The sequence below is a fragment of the Calidris pugnax genome, unplaced genomic scaffold, assembly GCF_001431845.1.
Source record: "Calidris pugnax isolate Ruff unplaced genomic scaffold, ASM143184v1 scaffold55, whole genome shotgun sequence".
NCBI classification, from domain to species: domain Eukaryota; kingdom Metazoa; phylum Chordata; class Aves; order Charadriiformes; family Scolopacidae; genus Calidris; species Calidris pugnax.
Genome location: NW_015090832.1, coordinates 1 through 20,129, shown reverse-complemented (window position 1 = coordinate 20,129; position 20,129 = coordinate 1). Strand labels below are relative to the sequence as shown.

The following is a 20,129-nucleotide window of genomic DNA, read 5'->3' as shown; positions in this document are numbered from 1 at the left end:
GGCAGGGGGGAGGAAAGAAAGAGTAGAGGGGGAAGGGGGTAAGAAGGAGGGGGAAGAGGGAAGGGGGGGGCGAAGGGGGAGGAAGGAGTTTCTGCTTTCACAGCATTCCCCAAGTGACAGTCTCACATTTACAGCAAAGCGAGAAGAGCGACTGGCAGCGTGTCACGGCTGTGGTTATCAGTCGGGGCGTTACATCACACTGCTCTTCTGGGAGATGGAAAATGAAACTGCTCCGTCTGTTTTCTCTGTAAGGGACAAGTGCAAAAAACCCACACACATCAAGAAGGGGAAAACCCCAACAGCAGAGTTTAACTATTTCAGTTTTTCTTCTCTCGTTAATAGACTTTGACTGATCATAAGAATTTGCTTGAAAGCATCTGTTTCAGCTCCTTAACAACCCAATGTGCACCTGAGCTACCATACTGGTATGCCTTCTGCATCGGTCCCTCGTCCATACTGCTGTCACATCAGTTGGCACTTGGCCTCTAGTTTGTAGGGAATAAAGTATTTCCTTACCAGGGAAGCAATGCACAGACTAGAAAGTGTGTGTGCCCCGATCCCATCTGCCAGGTATGGATGGAAACTCTGCTAGACCTGGTTCTCAGCCCACCCCCACCACTACAGAGCTATCCCCAGAGAACGTGCAGCTTTCCCCCTGTCCCACCTTAGCATGCTGAGCCTCAAACCAGTAAGATCTCCAAGGTGAAGCAGCCTTCCCAACTGCCTGTTCCTTTGGGAAGAAACGGGTACAGAGGATGGAAGCTGAGGTCAAGAGGTCTCCTTGATGTTTGTTAGGAGGCTGTGGTGGAGCTTCCTGTAGCACATAACCCTCTGTGCTCAGGGCAGAGACATACTGCTAACCCTCTGGTTCCCTGCAGCATCCAAGGCCACCATGGACACGAGGGAGGGATCTGTGCTGTGGGCTGGGTTACCAACCTTCCTTATTACCCTCGCTTCATCAGAGGAGCTGCTGAGGGATATAACTCCTGGTGCAGCTGGGGAGCCCAGCTCCAGCAACCCTCCAGCTCCAGACACCCAGCAGAGGTGGGTGCAGAACATGGAGAGGAACAAGAACACATGGGCTGGGTCAAATGTGCAAAGAGTGGTCCATAACACGACAATACCTGCCGGGCAGGAGACAGCCCCAGCACCACAAGGTGGCCAGAAGCTCTCCATTCCTCCCTAACCCTCTAAATGGCACCTGTATTTGTGTGTGTGTGGCCATGACCACTACACACCTCCTTCCAGGTACAGCAGCCACCACAAAGACGCTTTCAAAACCAGCTTTCTGTATTGTGGCTACAAACACTGCTCACTCGCCTGTTAACTTCCTCTTCAGACAAGCACAATACACCTTAGCACTCCCGGTTCTCGTATCCCCTCAGCACATCCCCCCCACCAAACCCTCCCCCTGCACAGCACAGGACCCCATTTCCCCTTCTAGGGAAGTTCTGCTTTCACAGAAGGGAGAGGAGCCAGTTTGACTACCTGGCTCAGTGACCACACATTGGCCATCAAAGTCGTATCAGCACAATCCTTCAAGAAAACTGCCAGAAATCTTGGGTTTCTGGAAGCAGAAGAGAAAATGAAACTCCACCCTAGTGTCTTTTTCGATCTTGAGAAGAAATTTACGTAACTTTACCGACGACATTTTCAAAGTGCATCGCGTAGGTCCACCTCCCTCACACACAGCCCCTCTTCTGCAACTGTATCTCAAGAGAATTCATACAAGAGCCACAGCCACAGCAGCCACAAAAGTCATAATATAGTCCTGTAAACCCATGCCATAAAATAGCCTGCCTCATTTTGCCCTTCAAGCGTCCCCCCCTCAAAATGTTGACACTCTCCTCTCTCTAGAATAATGCAGAAAAACAGTGGGTGACACTCAGTGAGAGCAACAGAACAGAGAGAAAAAATGCACAACTGAAAAATACTTTTCTGAAACCTCACTACACGTGAGAGAAAAATAAAACACATGTTGAGCCACACATTTGTTCTGGGTGATGAATTCTCACATTTGAGGTGTGTCAGTTCCCTTCTCCATTTAAAAATTGCAGTTGGCAGAGAAATAACATAGGCTGGCCACCATTGTTCCTAACCCAGCATTCAACAGTGAGCAGTTACCCAACTCCTGTGTTGAAAATAAAAATAAATAACTGCCAGTTCCCAACACACAACACAAACACGCTGGAAATGGAATGGAGTGTCCAAATACAATGCATTTGGAGGGTGAGGGGAATCACATTTCTACGTGACACCAGAAGAAATGTCTAGGTAATCCTGAGAAGGCCACACGCAGAGCCCTTTAGACAATTCTAGATCATAAACGCTACTGCCCTGGCCAGGAAAAGAGTTTCTCCAGCCAAGCTCAGCACAGTTCCTACAGGCAGATTTTAGAACGAGCTTAGGGCAAGATTCTCAAGCACAAAGAAACCTTAAGGAGTTTTAAAAAATCTCTACTCCCAAAGTCTGTTCAGTTTGCTGAGTTCTTTGGAAAAACACACCAGCACACTGTGTGGGTAGAGGAAGAGGAGTGGCTGAAAACTCTCACCCCTTATTTTGAGCTACTTAATGCCGAGTTATTCTGGAAATGTATAATCTTAGCCTTACTGTCCCTTTAGCAAAGGTCACCTTAGCACAAATCCTACCTGCCTGCAAAAGAGAAAAGAATGCCAGCAAAGGTCAGTTCAGCCAGCACTGCCCTTTGTACTGCAGCAGGTAAAATATGGATCATCTAAACAAACAGCTTCTCGTTTTAGGCAATGATTCCTGAGAAGGAAAAACAATACCACCCTATACAGCTATTTCTTATGGAAAAAATCCCTGGCTAAATAGGGCATTCTTATTCCACACTCCAGATAAAGAAGTGACCACGATAGCTGCATGTGATCTGGGTACATTCTCAGGGCACCTGCTACATCCTGGGCATATTGCCACTTCTTCCACCTGCCGCTTTTTGTGACATGCAGGTGTCATGCACAGAACAGTCAGCTGGTTAAAAAAGGACATTCTAACTAGAAGCCAGAGAAGCAGCACCTACTATGGCACCCTAGAAAGCATAATCTTGGAGTTTCAACGTCCTTTTTCCCCTTTACACATCTTTCCTCCATGGCCACCTTTGACTTTCATTTGAACTAAAGAGAAAGGAAAGGAAAATTGAAAATGCCACTTATTTCCCCAAAAACATCTGCTGCCCAGGTCCACTTTAAACCTTTCCTGCAGAGCAGGGGTGTGGGGCGAGGCTCCCTGTGGGGAGAGCACCCTCTCTTCCAGAAGAAGGCCATGGTCTCCTTAGCCAGAGCAGCTTAGAGAGGAGGGAGGGCAGAATTCAGGAGGGCAGACGAACAGACATCACCACACACCACACCATCGAAAAGTCAGCCAGAAAATGAGTTCACAAACCAAGCCACAGCTGACTCGCAGCACAAATGTCTTCATGCCACAGCACTTCACTGTGTTCGTGCTGGGGCACTGCCCGCCCAAGGCAGGAGGGAGCCTCAGCTCACACCTCTGCTGCGACTGCTGCTGTGCCCGTGCCACCTTGGTTTTTTTACGGGGCAGCAACGAAGCAGCAAGGAGTCTTAATCTGGGAGGAATTCAAGTCAGCACCTCCCAAAACACCAGCTCGTAACTGGTGATCTCAGGGGACTATTGGATAAATCAGAAATACTGTTGCTGATGACTGGCTGTGGAAAGACACCCAGCAATTATATCAGCAGTCCTACCTTATGCCAGTTTGGAGTTTTAGTCAGCTATGACTAAACAACCAAATTTTTGCTGGCAAAGGAAAGTCACTCCTATAAAGCTTGAAAAGGGAGCAGAAAAGTGAAAATATCTAAGTAGTGTCTTGCACGTCTTGGAGAGCCAAGCATCGCAGATTTCAGGAAAGGAAACCAATTTCTATCGTGAGTTAACAGAGGAAGTGTTGAGTCTTGCAATTTATGCTCAGCAACGTGCTGGCAGCAGACAGCTGTGATAGTGCTGGGATTTTCCCATGTTCATTTCTGCCCTGACTAAGGCTGGTAAGCTCCTGCAGAGATAAATTCTCCAAAGGCCCAAGTCAGAACTCAGCAGCAGTGGCCACATCCACCGTGCACCGCCCCTTCCTTGCACAATCATTTCCAGGAGCAGCAGGTCTGGGAACAGGGAGAAAAATGTGTCAAACCTGTCTCAGCACTGTGACTTCCACAGAATGAGGAAGGAAAACACGCAGCAAAGCTGCCTAAGGAACTTCCCATATGGGGACATGGAAAAAAACGTCACGAGAGAATGTCAGAGATCATAATCTGAGCTCCAACAGCCAGAAACATTCCACACCCACGACTGATGTGACAATACCACCTCCCATAAAAGCTGGGTTCCCCTTTTGTCCTCCTCCTCTCTTTTCCAGATAACAAGAGCACTGTGACAGCTCCCCACCAGCAGAGCCCGGGGGTGTCTTCTCTCCTTTTTCTAGTGAAGAACTTATCTCCAAAATGCTCAAATGCTCCGTTGACCCACACAGCCTCAGGGATTTTAGTATTCAGTTAGTGGCAACTCCCGCATCCAAAGCTAAGCAAGCAGGCCAGCTTACTGGGGCCACTAAATGAGCTCCAGCAGCCAAGAGCAGATGACAGAGAGGATACGGCTAAGCACAAGGGGCTCTGGCACCTCACCATTTCCTGAGGCATGAAAAGAAGAAACCACCACGTACCAGAATCACAGAATCTTCTAGGTTGGAAGGGACCTTAAAGATCATCTTGTCCAACCGTCAACCTAACTGACAAAAATAGACACCAGCACAGCAAACAAGAAGCATCACCATCCCTAAACTATACCTCCCAGCACTACATCAACCTGTCTTTTGAACACCTCCAGGGATGGTGCCTCAACCACCCCCCTGGGCAGCCCATTCCAATGTCTGATGACCCTTTCAGTGAAAAAAGAAACCTTCCAAAAGAACTCAAGCCCTACACACGACCAGCCCATAAAGGAATGGCGCTGCCAGGGCACACCAGAACTCATGGCAACATCTTGGTGCCCTGTGGCCTAAAGCTAAAACGTGTGCAGCTGGGCAGAAGCTACTGCCAGTCCTGGTACCTGCAGGAATTGGCACAGAGATGAACAGGAGTAGCCCAGGACCATAATTTCTTCTACGTTCAGTATCTGTGTCTCTTTTCACAGAATCACATGGAATTGGAAGGGACCTCTGGAGATCATCTAGTCCAACCCACCTGCCAAAGCAGGTCACCTAGAGCAGGTTGCACAGGAACTTGTCCAGGCGGGTTTTGAATGTCTTCAGAGAAGGAGACTCCACCACCTCCCTGGGCAGCCTCTTCCAGGGCTTTGCCACCCTCAAAGGAAAGAAGTTCCTCCTCGTGTTTAGGTCGAACTTCTTATATTCAAGTTTGTGCCCATTTCCTCTTGTCCTGTCCTTGGGCACCACTGAAAAAAGACCAGCCCCATCCTCCTGACACCCACCCTTTAAGTATTTATAAGCATTGATCAGCTCTCCCCTCAGCCTTCTCTTCTCTAGAGTAAAAAGACCCAAGTCCCTCAGCCTCTCCTCGTAAGGGAGATGCTCCAGGCCCCTCATCATCTTTGTAGCCCTTTGTAGCAGCCTTTTTAGCATGGGCAGCTCAGCCAAATGATTGAATCCAATGAAACAAACCCAGACCAGCACCGTGTAGGAGACGGGGAAAGCCCAAATGATGACAGCATGATGCGCCTGAGCCGGGTGCAGATTGCAAGGGGGAAAGCACACAGCCGAGACCCCCCTCACCAACAAAATTCCCTCGTATAAGAAATCAAATACGTGCTGCAGCCTCCGGAGAGGGGAGGGCCTCCCCCACTCCAGGCAGCCACCCGGCCTGTTCTCCAGGGCGATGCCTCAGCCGTGACCCAAGGCCTCAGCCCTCACGGCGAGACCTGCCAGGCGAGGCCAGGCCGCGCCGACCGGCCTGCTCAGCTTCCCGGGGACCAACCGGCGGCTCGGCGCTTACCTGGCTGTCAGCGGACGCTGACGGCATCGACACCCACCCCCTCCCCAGCCTTGGCGACCGTCGGCCGCCATGTTGTGACCGGAGGGCAAGGGTCAGGGTCGAGGGGTGTCAGCCCCGAGGCCTCCGCCGCGCTAGGGGGCGCTGCAGCGCCGGAGGACCCAGGGGAGAGAAGGGTGGGGGGGTGTGTGAGGAAGGCGGGTGCCATTTCCGGCGCGTCTGTGGCGGGGCGGGCGATGGCGGCGCAGTTCCGCAGCTACGTGTGGGACCCGGCGCTGATCGTGTCGCAGATGGTGCTGCTGCAGGCCGGCTACTACAGCTCGCTGGGGCTCTGGCTCGCTCTCCTCGGCACCCTGGGCAGCACCGGGCCCTCCCTCCACCAGGTCTTCAGCGACGAGGTGAGGGGGCGGGCCCTGGGCGCAGGCCCCTGGGGCGGCGGAGAGGGGGGAAGGCCTTGTGAGGGGGCTCCCCTAGAGGAGACAGGCCCCGCTCCCCGGGTGGGCATTCCCCGGTATTAGAGGAAGCCCTCCGCCGTAGGTAACACCCGGGTATGGAGGCAGAGCTCCCCCACCCAGCCCCCTGCAGCTGCGCCCCCATATACGGACAGACCCCCTGTGTGTGTCGGTGCCCCCAGTGTGGAGGCCCACCCCTCCCTTCGAATAGGCGGTAGCCCCGCTATAGAGCCAGCTGTATTGGTACCACTCCCCAGTATAGAGACAGACACCCTGTATGGGTACCCCCAGTATAAAGACAAACACACACCCTCCCATATAGGTAACCCCGGTGTGGAGACCCCCCCCTGTTTAGATGGCACCCCTCAGTATAGAAACAGACCTGTCCCTTTTCTATAGGTACCCCCAGGCAGAGAGACAGATCTCTTAGAAGGACTGCCATAACTGCTCAGGCTCCACTTACAGATCATAATCAGCAAAGGGCCGTGCCGATGTGGCTAGGCCACGGGAGGAGATTACGTGCTGTGGGCTGTGATTTGTGCCGTGGTTTCCTACTAATAGTCCCATGTAGATTTTAGGCTTCTCAACCCCGCCGGGGAGGCTCTCCATGATGGCTTTCGTCCTCAATGCACTCACCTGGTAAGTTGGCAAGTAGCTGGAGTACCTGTGTCTTGTTCTTTCTTAATATCAAGCTGTAAGAGAATTCATCGTGACATACTGCTTCTCTCAAAACATGTCCCGACAGCCCTGTGCCTGGTTGAGCGTGTCTGCTGAGGGCAGTGGGGAACTGCTGACTCCTGATTTTCTAGAGCCTGCATAAGTCATTGCACTTCTCTGCCTCAGTTTCCCAGTTGGGAATGAGATTTGCTTCTGTGAGCAATTTTACTGAAAGTTGGGATTAATGGATATCAGCAAACACAGATCTATGAACAAGAATGATTTCTGCCCCCACCCCTGGGCAAAGATTACTGGGGGAGATTGTGCAGAGAGCCAGGCAGGAATTTTTAAACTAAAAGCTCATTTTCCTGCTGTGAGATGATTAAAAAGCTGTAAGCATTCCAGTCTTGCTGCAGCGTTTGGGAGCAAAGTCAGAAACAACCTATCCTTAAAACATTTAAGAAGTTCTAAAGCAGTTAAATAATTAGCACGGCAGCTCCTGATAGCTCTTGCTATATCCCCTTTTCCACAGACACAGTGCAGTTTGTTTACTGATCTCCATCTCTTTTTTGCAGTGCTCTGGGCTTGCTGTACTTCATCCGCCGGGGAAAGCAGTGCCTGGATTTCACAGTCACAGTTCACTTCTTCCACCTTCTGGGCTGCTGGATTTACAACTCCCACTTTCCCTCCACCCTGACGTGGTGGCTGGTGCACATCGTGTGCACGGCGCTGATGGCTGCCATCGGGGAGTACCTCTGCATGAGGATAGAACTCAGAGAAATCCCCCTCAATTCTGCCCCCAAATCCAACGTATAGACTCGCTCTGGCAACAACATGCTGCATTATGTCATTGTTTCCAGCACAAGTGCATCTAAATGCCTGAGAATCGCCACTGAAGAAGCACAGCAGGTCTGGTTAGACTTTCTTTTATTATTTTTTTTTTTTTGGACCTTGGTGACTGCATGAGTGTGGGCATCTTCTCTGGCATCAGCCAGCAACAGGGGAGGAGCAGATGTTTATTTTGTTAACACAAAGCATTTAATATGACTGTATGGCGAGCGTGCTCTTAATCTCTTCACTCATGAGACTGTTAAAAGCAAGGTAGCAACACGTGATGCGTGAGGAGCATCTGGACTTTAACACTCGTGTGGGTGCCCTGGATGGGTAATGCAATGGTCAGCTCTTCTTGCAGGAGCTGGCACAGCAGGCAGCAGGACTGGGAGCTGCTGCTTCTGATCTGTAACTTGTTTGGGCTTTGGTTGGAAGAAAAGTCAAGGAAGTGAATGGATGGGGAGAAGGAAAATAGTTGTACTTACCTGAATCACCAGCTGAGACACTAAATAACCTATAACGTTAGATGGGTTTGTTTGCTGTTTCCATGTTTAATACATAGATATGTCAGACAGCAGTTTGCTGACGAAATCTTTTGTAATAATAAAAATATTATGTTGCTGTGAGCGTGTTACGGTTCTCCTGGGAAGCCAGGCACTCCAAGAAGTACCATGAGTGTCTGTATCATGGCAACAGAAGGATTCGGCCAGAGAAGAACACGTGGCTGCAAGATGCCCGCTGTCTAGGGCACAAAAAATTTCCTACAATGAATATTTCATACCTCTGCTCTGAAGTGAAGGCATCAGTGCTGTCTTGGGAAGTCAGCCAGTGTAATGCTCCCTTCTGGAGGTGCCAACCATCACAGGGTCTCCACATGTTCAGCCCAAGGATGAATTGGTCTGGGGAAGCCTGCAAAGGTGCCCTGGAGCCACGCTGCTGCTGCTGCCTGCCTGGCTCTGCTGTCAGCCCTCAGAAACCTGGCAACAGACCTGCTCTGGTAGAGGCAACGGTCAGTTAAGTGAGACATGGCTGCTTGTTTCTCAAATTAACAAGATGTGCCTTTATTTAGAGGCACTTCAGATGCACATCACCTGTGGGTGGGCAGGGACACCACCTGACTGCTAAGGGGCCAAAGCTGGATGGTTCCTCCAGCTCCCCCAGCCCAAGCGACCAGACCTGCCTCCTGCCTGGTTTCTGCTGAGGGCTGGCCAGTTTGTGCAGTCCCAAACGAAGGCAAAGCCAGTTCTAAAGACAGATTTTTAGCTTGTGCAGCATCTTGCTGCACTAACTTTCCTTTGTATGTTAATACTTGTTAATGTGCATAAATTATTTGCTAATTCAGTTTGTTGAGAAGTGGTGGGATGATTTGAGGTGCAGAAGGCGATAAACCCTTTGAAGCTGCTCTTTTGACTCCTGTTACAGGGGGAGTTGTATTTCGACTCCTGCTCTCATACTGAGATGTTAAGTGGAGCAGAGTAACATAGAATCATCCTGATGTTTCAAATATTTGGCAGATCTGCCACAGAGGAGCATTGCCGGTCACATTTGTTTAGCCAGAACTTTTTATATGCTGAGATTTTGCCAGGACCTCTTCCTGACCGAAAACCCCTGTAAGCAGAGCCTGGAACAGCAGCGGTCATTCAGAGGGAAGAGTTTGCACAAGTTTGTTTTCTGGGCAGGAGCCAGCGCTTGCTGAAGGGCCACCCAGAGGTCACTTCCTAGGGCTTCCCTTGCAACTCTGCTGTGCAGTCAGCAAGACAGTTCATTCCTTCTCAGAACCCGCTTGTTTCTCAGAAATAAGGATACTTGCCTTTCTTCCAGTCACCCTCAGCCTGGATATAAACTGGTCTTCCAGTAGGTGCCAGTGTCTCCTTCAGAAAACAGCCATGAGCCTGCCTGCGATTGGGATGAGGGCTCACAGCAGAAGGCACCCTCTGCCTTCGGGCAGACAAACACTGGCTTGATGTCAGTCGTATTTTAAGACTTTCAGGGTCATTTTGTCCTCTTCTGCTTTTTGTTGCTGTTATCGAGAAAGAACATCCCAGTCCTGCACGGGGAAGGTTTGCAGGTTCATTTAATTCAAGGCTTAACATCACACCAAAGCGCAGTGTGAGCTCCTGTGTTCTTCAGGGGTGGTCTCAAGGCAGATGTGAGCTAGAAGACTAATTACAGCAGAGATGAGAGAGCAGAGGGGAAGCTGCATTCATCCCATTTCTTAAAGGAGAATGGGCAGCTGAACCCAGACTTGCTGTGAGGCCACATTAAAAGAGGAGCTATCTTTGTTCCCCTGTAAGAACAGAGATGAAAACTTCAGACTGAGGAACACTTACCTCCTTTTTTTTTTCCCCTGCATACATGAGATGCTGCAACTGCTTCAGCGGCCTCCCTTGGGGGTGTGTGTGTGTGTGTGTGTGTGAAGCCCGTGCAGTTCTGTATCCAGAGACACTCAGAGCAAGGCCACAGGAAGAATCCTTGACAAATGTGGATTTAACACTGAGTCTGTGGGAGTTCCAACGAGCTGCATTTCATCAGCATGAAGCGTGCTGTAGGATTAGAAATTCTTTCTGAAAGTCTTGCTGACTTTGCCTTTGAAGGCTGAATCTATATATATTACTTTTTTCTTTTTTTAAAGGAACTCTACTGTAATTGTCCTAGTCATAGGGGAAGTTCTGCTAAAAATGAAATATTGATTGAGGAGGGAACCTCTGAAACTCATCACTCTCCTACTGTGAGACCTAATTTTCACTCACATGCTTTCAGTCAGATTTAGGAGCACCTTTGGCTTTAAAAATAAAATCTGCTGCTCCGTACCAGAATGGTGGCAGATGGTCTTTGTTTCTTAATGAATCTTTGGGTTTCGTGTGCGATGGAGTTGAAGGTTTTGCTTCCAGGGAAGATATGCCCCAACACCTGCTCTTCTCAGAGATGGCGGTAACGTCGGCGAGCCTTTTGCATCCGTGGTTTTGCAAAAAGAAAACTTGAAGATTTCTGCTGAAACTTGGACATTCCCTTTCCCCAAAGCTGTTTAAAAGTAGAAGATTTTAACCGAGAGGAAGATGCCCGATCCAAAGAGAAGGTGTGGGATTGGGGGGGAGGGGAGGGCTGTGCTTATTTGTTTTCCTGAAGGCATTAAACACCTAAATGCAGAGCAGGTACAGGATTTGGAGCCAGAAGACTTCAGCCTTAGTTGTACACGATACCCACCAGCTTCAGCTTTCCCAGCTACAGACCAGAGGCAGGAGAAGAGATACCAGGGAGAGGGGGGAACAGGATCAAACAGCACACGCTGCTGTGGGAGTGGAATAAGAAGGAAAACTGAAGCAGCCGAGTGGTTTGCTCCGGGTGCTGCAGTGCTCTGCTTTACCCTTCCTCCACTACTTATCTTCAGGCTTTGTGTCTGAGGTGCCAAGTCCATAAGTAACAACTCTTATCTGTAAAAAGCCCGGGTGCCTCACGCTGAAGTGCTGCCTGAACACCAGCTGCTCCTCCCCGACTTATTTCTTGGAATTTGCCTCGATTTATTCATTCCCTCCTGCTGCTGCAGGAGCAGAGTGTTAAGTGAGAAGGAAGGTAAGAAGAAGAACACGTGAATGCCAAAGCAGAGCAGCATGACCCACCATTAAAAAGCCCAACACCACTGTTGGTAAAAAGCTCCTTTGCTGTAGGAGAGGCTTGTCCATGTGCCTGTAACGCATCCAGTGGGATCTCTGGGGCTCTCAGGAACCCGGATTCCCTGCCCACATTGTAAAGCACATTTTCAGGTATGGGGACAGCATTTCAGAACCTCCTGGATCCATTTACAACTGGTGGTATCTATTGCTGTGCCCGTCCCCACAACAGGCAGCACTCAGACCATCAGTGCCAGGGCCTCGCTCAATATTTCTCAGAACCATGAGCTTCCCCAGCTGGGCACAGAGACACCCTTTGCTGGTAGTGGCTTCTTGCCCCTACTGAGGACACAGCAAGTGCCCTTTGTCAGGGACCAACAGTCTGTGGAAGCAGCCAAAGGGACGTGTGACAGATCTAGGAAAGTCAGCCTGAAACACCTCATTAGTTGAACGTGGAATTTTAAGATCTGATGAAAGACCGCTGAGCCCCAGTAGAAGAACATGGATTTTACCACCACATCCAGCTGTCAAGCCCTAGTTTAGAGCATGATGAAGACCATCTCCCTCCCCATTCCGGAGTGGCAGCACCACATGGGGAAACACATCATAAGCAGCAGAAAGTCCCATCAGGACTCAGTATGGTTCCTCTTAGTGAGGAACTGCCCAGAGACCCTCACAGGAACAGCTTACAGACCCACGCTGGGTCACTGTGCAGCCAGGCAGGGCACAGAGCTTCCTTAGCATCCTTAAAACACAGAATTGCATCATACTGCCCCCAAATACTGCCTAGTTTCTAACAGACCCAGAAATCACTTGTAAGCAAATACCATCATGCTTGGACTGAAGCCGCAAAACAAACAAGGCTCAGAGCCACAAAGGAGGCAAGAAGAGTCTTGCTGTTGAGCAGGAGGCAGGACAAGTAACTTCTACCGTGCTGTGGTTGAGGAATATTAACAAATAAGACTTTAGCCTTGTTGTTGAGCACTGAGAGTGAACTGTAATTGAACGACGGTGCTTGCACTGTCAAAGGCTTACATGAGCATCTTGCTGAAGCCTCAGGCTGCAAGTTGTGAACTTCCACCTAGATATTTTGAATTTTACCCAATTAAGTAAAATAAGGCCCCAGAGGTGGTTCAAGCTGGAAGATAAGGTAGCTGCAGCCGCCAGCAAAAGAGAAGGAATGGCCCTCCTGGACATGGAGAAAGGATCCAGTGAGGAATGAGAAGAACCCAAACTGTCACATGAGGGGTTGGAACTCAGGTTCTAATTGCCCAAATTTCTATGTTGTTCTCCACAGAGGCCCCCAGCTCAAGCTGTTCATGCTGCTGTAGCATTCAAATAAATTACTTAATGGGATTTTACATCGGAGACTCTGCTGCAGGAAACTTAGGGTAAAGAAACTTAACACTGTAGACTCTACAACAAACTTTAATACTCTGGAATTACACACTGCCACCCACACAGCTGCTTACAGGAACCTTTGGAGAAAGCTTTAAAGTAAAAGAGTTGCTCTAAATCCTTTTTGTCATGCTAGTTTCACACTCCCCTCTTCCCCAAACATTTTTGTCCTCTATTTCCTTAGAAAAGGGATTTACACATTACATGGGATTTACACAGGAATCCAGATGTGTGCGAGAATAGGTCATGCACCTGAGATTGTTCTTCAGCAGAAGTTTCACCATGTCCTCAAAGCAAAAAGGCCAGTACAGGGCAGTGAGGTCTCCTTTCTGCCTTTGACAGGACATACATCATCCTCTGCACCTCACAAATCAGTGGTAAAAATGCTCATCTTGTTTTCATGGCCCAAATCAGAAACTGGGGGAGTCGGTCTGGTGGAAAGAGTCAGCAAAGTAAACAGGTTTCCTTCCAGTAGCCATAGAAGAGGACAAGAGAATCCAGTGTTCATGACCAATTTATCATTTTTTTCCCCAAATCCTCTGCCCTGTATCTACAAGTTCCCAAATTCTGCAGTCAGCCAGATCTGCGCCTGTGCCTTGATGCAGAAGGGGACAGATGTTACTCCAAATTATAGAGAAACAGTGAAAAACGGGAGATGCTGCTGAGCTCTTCCATGTCTCACAGGTGCAGGATGGAGCCAAGCGTTCGCTGAGCACCACAAAGGTGGTTCCTCAAGGTTGGGTTCCCGTTCTTCAAAGGTTGGGAAAAATGACACGCCACACGCTGCCGCCACCTTTGCTGCGATACTTACAGAGCTGCCGTTTACAAGTTCAGCCAAGTGACGATGAGGGGGATGCTGAGGATGGAAACGTTGGGAACGCGGGTCCAGGCAAAGCTCCGGGCCGTGCTGGGGCTGCAGAGGTCGAACAAGCTGCCTTGAAACTTGATTTTTCGAGACTCCCTTCTCAGCATCTCCCAGACGGCCACCGCTTCCTTCTGGCACTCCCAGAGCGCCGCCAGGGCACACGTCTGAAACTCATCCCAGTACCTGCAGCCAGGGGAGACACCGCACCATCAGCTCCTTCGCAGCAGCACAATGCCAAGGGGCCGGGCAGAGCCTCTCTGCCCCAAGCCTGCCCTCTGAGCAGCAGCCACCTCAGTATTTTGTCCTCCCCTCCATCATCTCCCAGAGCATCTCGGCACGAACTCCAAACATCAAAACACACTGAAATTATTTCATGCTTTTTTTTTTCCCCCCCCTCTTTCTCTGGAAGTCAATAAAATCCATTATCTTCCATCAACAAATATCTCCCTTTGCCACTGAGCACCTTGAGTATCTAAAAAGGGGTGCAAACAAAGGCCCAGCATATTTCATTCACAGTTTTCTCCAAGCTGAGTCAAGGGCGAAATGCAAGCACAAAGAGAGAAGGACAACGTCTCCCGCAGACGGTGGCAGCTTTATAACTAAGGTATGGGCAGGAGGAGTTATTGACTGTGTTCTCATTAGACACATCTCCATTTATCTGCCAGGTATTACCCTCCAGGAGTAGAAGCCGTTCAATGGAAAGAGGCTCTTGAGGAGGAGCACCAGGGGAAAACAAGACAGGTGAAGATAACCTGCAGTCCTGCAGTAAAAAAAAAAATCAGGAGCTGCTCACTGAAGTTGCCTCCCCTGGGGATGGAAATGTGGATTTTTACTTCCACTGCCCCCCCCTTCCCCCTGCCTCAATCCAGAGATAGAACCAGGCAGGGAGAAATCCCAGAAGAAACAGAGCTGAAAACTGCAGCCCCGGAGAAGACTGTACCAGGAGGAGCATGGTGGGGCCAGCACAGAGGAAAGGAATCTGTCCCCATCCCACCAGGACACCAGCACACTTGCCACCCCTTGGGAAGGAGATAGAGCCCAGCCAGCTGAGCAGGGATCCTGCAACGTGGGAAAGGGGCACCTTGGTTTTGTCCAACTGACCTGCACACTTTGGGCAGACAGGTGGACCCGAGCACTCCACTTACTGAGTTTTCCTACCAGGGCTTACGTCAGAACGCCAGCTGTGAGGAAGTTCATTAAACCGAGTCACCGTGGCAGAATAAATGTCTCCAGATAATGAGAAAACCTGGTGCCAACTCAGGTAACCTCCCACGCTCATTCCTGAGCATCAGCAGAAGGCAGCTCTGCCAGGTGGGGGTTAAACCTGGCTGTGTCTTTGGGCAAGGGATGGCTGGGGGAAGGATGACTGGTCCTGCCTGGTTCAGCTTTCATCTGGGATGGCAAGTCCCACTGTTTCACCCTTCACAGCCTCCATCTGCTCAGCCAGGCAGGCTGCTGTCTGCTCCGGGGCAGCACAGTGCATGCAGAGCCAAGATGCCACCAGCCCCATGCTGGGTCCCATCTCCATGCCTGTCCCTCACCCGTACTCCCAGAGAGGGGACCACAGCTCCAGAAAAGCTGACATGAGCAGAGAAGGATGAGGGTTAAAGGCAAATAATTCAGAGAAACTTCCTGGCAGGAAGGTGGAACATCATCACCACCTTCCTCCAGCTACAGCAAACCCACCCAGGACTGGCAGGAGAAGCTGGCACAGCCCTGAAGGCGCAGAGCTCCAGTAAGGATGATCCTAGGACCTGTTCTGTGATGGTTCGTGCCCCAGAGCCTGTAAAAAACCCTCATCTCACACATTTCTTGTGAGTTTCAGCAGAGGAATCACTCCTCTGGCAGTCAACCACAGCGTGTGCTGGGCTGTGTGCTCCGTTGTTTTCTAACACCAAGAAGCCACATGTTAAAAAAAAAAAACCAAACAAGTACATATTACTACTGAGAACAGGTCCTGTTCCAACCCAGCCTTCAGCCACATCCCAGAGAGAATTTTCATCCTGAGCTGAGCTAGCCTGCCTCGTGGAGAGGGGGGAATAAAGAGCAGTCACAGCCAAGCTCCCACCGGCACGTTTGCTGGTAGGGGAACGCGTGCACAAAATAAGCAAGTTTTAGAAAATTGAGAGTGTTTAATTTTCCATTCTCCTTGAGAAAATGAGTTTTGTTGAAGTGTTTTCCACTTCTGGCAACAACCGAAGTTAGATATTTTGGCTGGGGCAGGTGGGCAGCAGGGCTGGGGACCCTCTGTTGCCTCTGCAGCAGCACCGGCTCCTTGTCCCAGCTTGCCGAGAGCCCGACCTGCCACCACCGACCCCCTCACCCCAGCTGCAGCCCTGACAGATGCCAGCCAGAGGTGCTGGCACCAAGAAGCGGGTCCCAGAGCCTCCACCCCACTGCTAAGGGTGATGCCTTCCCCTCCCAGCCCATGGGGTGCTTTTTCAGCAGCTTGGAAAGCCTGACCCACAGGGACTCAGCCCTCCACCTTGCCCTGGCAGCTTTCCACCACCCCAAGGCACCTGGGTTTTCCCTTAATTGCTGTCTGCGTTCCCTTGTAACTCCTTTGCGCTCCCCACAACTCACAGCTGGGGACAAAGAGGTCCCCCCCATTTATCCCTGCAAACATTTATTACCACCCTTCTACTTTCCCCCCCTTTAACCTGCTTCTGCTCTTTTGCTTTTGAAGCAGACCCTTCCCCAAACCCTCCCAACACCACCCTCATCACCCAGCTCTTTTTCCTATTATTTCAGTTCTGCTAAAGTTAACGTCCTACCAACACCATCATCTTGGGGCACTCACTACAAACTCACCAACTCCAGGGGTGGGGTCGATTTAAGCCAAAAGAACAAAAGGGGTCAGCTGGAAAGGTCTCCTCATGGAAGGAGAAGGACTGGTTTGGGGGTGCAGTGCTGTGCCATGGGACAGCCCGGCCACCTGCAAGTCACTGGCTGAAACCCTGGTGTCCTTTCCAAGGGGGACAGAAGATCTCAGCAGCCCCACTCCTCCCAGCTGCAGGGGGTCACAGGACAAGTCACTGGGGCTGGAGATATTGGTAAGGACCAGGGATGCCAACTCCTGCTAAAGCCCTGCAGCTGATGGATGGAAGGAACTCACTGGGTCTGCCTGAAACCAGAGCAGGGTGGGGAGCACACGTACATCTGCACACACCGAGAAGAAGAGCTCAGGCACCAGCACTCAGCACAGGGGCAATGCCAAAAAAGCCATGCTGGCCGTGCACCATGGATAAACCCCCAACCCGCCCCTCCTCCAGGGACTGTCCCCCCAGGATGGGACACGCAGGGGGTCCTGGGGTGGGGTGGTACTCACCCACAGACTCGGTGCAACCCTTGCAGCTCCACGCCATCCTCCTCCTCGTACGTGGCCATGTTTTCCCCCAGCTTGAGGACGCAGTCCGAGAAGCCTTGGTAGACGTTGGCACAGGCGGTGCCCGATGCCAGCAGCCCGGCCAGGTGTCCTGCCAGCCACCGAGGGGGTCAGCGTCAGCAACCCAGACCTTGGGGGGCAGAGCCCACCTCCCTCCCTGGGCCAACACAGTGCTGGTGCCACCCATGAGTGGCAACCTCCCCCTTCCAAGCAGGACACACACCAGCCCCACACCGTCCCCTTACCCAGCCCTGCCTGCTCCCCCAGGGCAGGGAGCCGAGGTGGGGGCCGCCGGAGCACCCAGCACCGGCACCCCCGGCCCGGAGAGCAGGGACCGCCGTGGGGGGGACGGCCAGCTCAGCCCTGGCAGCCGGTACCCACCGGGGAGAGACACCCAGCACCGAGCCAGGGAGGAGGGAGAAGGGACCCCGCATCGCCCCCCGCATCGCCCCCCGCCTCCACACCCCAGGGAGCGGGGCATCCTCAGCCCAGCACCCCAGATCCCCCCCCCGGGCACCCAGGACCCCGACCCCCTCCGGGCAGCCTTACCCAAGGCGAGGAGCAGCACGGCCGTGCCCCGACACCGCCCCATCCCCACGCAGCCCGGGCTCCAGCCCCGCCGGTGCTGCCGGTACCGGTGCCCGCACCCCCATGGCCGATAACGCTCCCCACCCGCCTCCGCGGGGAGGGGACCCGACCCCGGCCGCCGCTAATGAGCGGCTGTGGCCGCGGCTAATTAAAGAGGGGGCGGGGCCGCGGCTAACGAGCGCCCGGCAGCAGCCCCGTACCCGCAGCCCCGGCGCCCCGCATCCTACCCCGCCCCACGGCGCCCCGCATCCTGCCCCCCTGCACGGAAGGCACAGTGTCACATCCCCTCGGGACTCTGCCAGCACCCCCGGCACCCTGGCACCCAAAAACCAGGGACCTTGAGCCTACGGGCCCCATGGCACCCCTTCAACAACTCCCTCTCCCCAATTCCCCCGCAGCCTCCCCTCCAGAAGGCGGCAGCAGCCCCGTACCCGCAGCCCCGGCGCCCCGCATCCTACCCCGCCCCCCGGCGCCCCGCATCCTGCCCCCCTGCACGGAAGGCACAGTGTCACATCCCCTCGGGACTCTGCCAGCACCCCCGGCTCCCTGGCACCCAAAAACCAGGGACCCTGCGCCTACGGGCCGCCTCCGCGGGGAGGGGACCCGACCCCGGCCGCCGCTAATGAGCGGCTGTGGCCGCGGCTAATTAAAGAGGGGGCGGGGCCGCGGCTAACGAGCGCCCGGCAGCAGCCCCGTACCCGCAGCCCCGGCGCCCCGCATCCTACCCCGCCCCACGGCGCCCCGCATCCTGCCCCCCTGCACGGAAGGCACAGTGTCACATCCCCTCGGGACTCTGCCAGCACCCCCGGCTCCCTGGCACCCAAAAACCAGGGACCCTGCGCCTACGGGCCCCATGGCACCCCTTCAACAACTCCCTCTCTCCAAATCCTCCGCAGCCTCCCCTCCAGAAGACAGTGCTGCCCCACTCCACCAGTGGCCCCGAGTGGGGACCAGGGAATGGGGCTGCTGCCAGGAGCAGGAATGGTGGCGGGGTAAGGATGGCTTTGTTTGTCTTCGCATGGCACACAGGAAAGGAGGGCAGGAGGAGAAGTAAACACCTGAGGCTGTGTAGGTTCCAAATCTTAAAGATTTTGCGTTACGCATCTCGGTGGCCTGATCCTGGTGGTGCCGTGTGAGGCCCTTTCCTTTCCCTCCAGCAGCCAGGGCAGCAGAAGGTTTCCTGCCGGCTCTGATGGCATCACGGAAGGGGTCGGTCATTGGAGAGCTCGGGCTTAGCTGGGGACACCTTGGCTGTTGGGGACAGCCCCCTCCAGCAGCCCAGGAACCCCGCTGGTGCCCAGTGCCCTCACCTGAACCGGCGGGACCCCCTCAGTGCACAGGGACCCCCTGCCCGCGGGGCGGCCGTGCCAGCACCCCCAGCCCCCTCCAGCCCCGCCAACCCCCAGCAAGTGGCAACCACAGCTCTGCAAACGCTGCGGGTGCCCAAGGAAACACAGACAGAGCTTGGGGATGAACAGATGACAACTCTTTAGGAACAAGCAAACACACAACTCTTTATTAACAACAAAACATGAGGGAAACAACACAACTCTTGACGAACAACAAACACTTAACACTAAGAACTAACAGGTAACTAAGAACACAACCCAACTCTTGATGAACAACAAACACTTAACACTAAGAACTAACAAACAGGTAACTCTCTAAGAACACAACCCAACTCTTGACGAACAATAAACACTTAACACTAAGAACTAAAAAACAGGTAATTCTCTAAGAACAAAACGCGTATAACTCTTCACAAACACAACAACAACCATCTCCAACTATGTCGAGCTCTTCCTCTTCCTCGCTCCTCTCTCTCGCCGCCGGTCCCCGCTCCTCTGCTGGCCCTGGAAGCAAAGCAAGCGTCACGGCCGTGTGGCTGAGGAGCAGCGCCTCGCCGAGCAGAGCTGGGCCTTCCCGAGCCGGCTCAGCGGCAGCAGCTGCTTGGGGTCGGGCTTGGCCCTGAGGGGCATTCGATGGGCACAGCCCTGGGCCACGCTGGGGAGAGCGGGACTCTGCCGCCAGCGCTGAGCCCCGGCTGGGCTGCGGGTGACACTGGGCTGTCCCAGCCCCAAGAAACCCTTCCCATCCCAAAGGGGAGGGGGGCTCGTGCCGCCATGTGGGGGGACCGTGTCCCTGGAGCGGGACCCCAGCCACTCCAGCCCCAGCCCGGTGGCAGGAGACCCTCCCTCACTGCAGGTACTGGATGGGGAAGACGTGCCTGAGGTGGTGCTGGCGGGTCGACATCCATGGCCTCCTCCTCTTCCCCCTCCTCCTCCACCTCCATCTCCTCTACCACTTCCTTCTCATCAACTTCCATGTCTTCTACCACTTTGAGGTCTACGGTGTTGGCTGCCTCTT

General features: G+C 52.8%; 3 protein-coding genes across 3 annotated transcripts; 2 read left to right on the top strand and 1 right to left on the bottom strand.

Annotated features, from left to right (window-relative positions):
• The first annotated feature begins 6,192 nt into the window (after positions 1–6,192).
• SYS1 (Sys1 golgi trafficking protein) lies at positions 6,193–8,711 on the top strand. Its single transcript, XM_014941215.1, has 3 exons — positions 6,193–6,376; positions 7,002–7,069; positions 7,663–8,711. Exons 1-3 carry the CDS (start codon positions 6,215–6,217, stop codon positions 7,901–7,903), a joined length of 471 nt encoding a protein of 156 aa, XP_014796701.1. The 5' UTR covers positions 6,193–6,214; the 3' UTR covers positions 7,904–8,711.
• Positions 8,712–12,977: 4,266 nt separating this feature from the next.
• Positions 12,978–17,827, bottom strand: LOC106887600 (neuritin-like). The gene is made up of 3 exons (XM_014941226.1): positions 17,724–17,827; positions 17,118–17,276; positions 12,978–13,972 (listed from the first exon to the last, which is right to left on the bottom strand). Exons 1-3 carry the CDS (start codon positions 17,825–17,827, stop codon positions 13,747–13,749), a joined length of 489 nt encoding a protein of 162 aa, XP_014796712.1. The 3' UTR covers positions 12,978–13,746.
• On the top strand, positions 17,826–18,758 carry LOC106887599 (proline-rich protein 2-like). The gene is made up of 2 exons (XM_014941225.1): positions 17,826–18,031; positions 18,161–18,758. Exons 1-2 carry the CDS (start codon positions 17,826–17,828, stop codon positions 18,756–18,758), a joined length of 804 nt encoding a protein of 267 aa, XP_014796711.1.
• Positions 18,759–20,129: the final 1,371 nt, after the last annotated feature.

Coding starts and splice junctions, on each gene's coding strand:
- SYS1 (XM_014941215.1), top strand. CDS start 6,215: ATGGCGGCGCAGTTCCGCAGCTACGTGTGGGACCCGGCGCTGATCGTG. Junction 6,377..7,001: donor ACCAGGTCTTCAGCGACGAG/GTGAGGGGGCGG, acceptor AGTCCCATGTAG/ATTTTAGGCTTCTCAACCCC. Junction 7,070..7,662: donor GTCCTCAATGCACTCACCTG/GTAAGTTGGCAA, acceptor TCTTTTTTGCAG/TGCTCTGGGCTTGCTGTACT.
- LOC106887600 (XM_014941226.1), bottom strand. CDS start 17,827: ATGGGGGTGCGGGCACCGGTACCGGCAGCACCGGCGGGGCTGGAGCCC. Junction 17,277..17,723: donor CGTGCTGCTCCTCGCCTTGG/GTAAGGCTGCCC, acceptor CTGACCCCCTCG/GTGGCTGGCAGGACACCTGG. Junction 13,973..17,117: donor GGGTTGCACCGAGTCTGTGG/GTGAGTACCACC, acceptor CCCTGGCTGCAG/GTACTGGGATGAGTTTCAGA.
- LOC106887599 (XM_014941225.1), top strand. CDS start 17,826: ATGGCCGATAACGCTCCCCACCCGCCTCCGCGGGGAGGGGACCCGACC. Junction 18,032..18,160: donor CCTGCCCCCCTGCACGGAAG/GCACAGTGTCAC, acceptor ATTCCCCCGCAG/CCTCCCCTCCAGAAGGCGGC.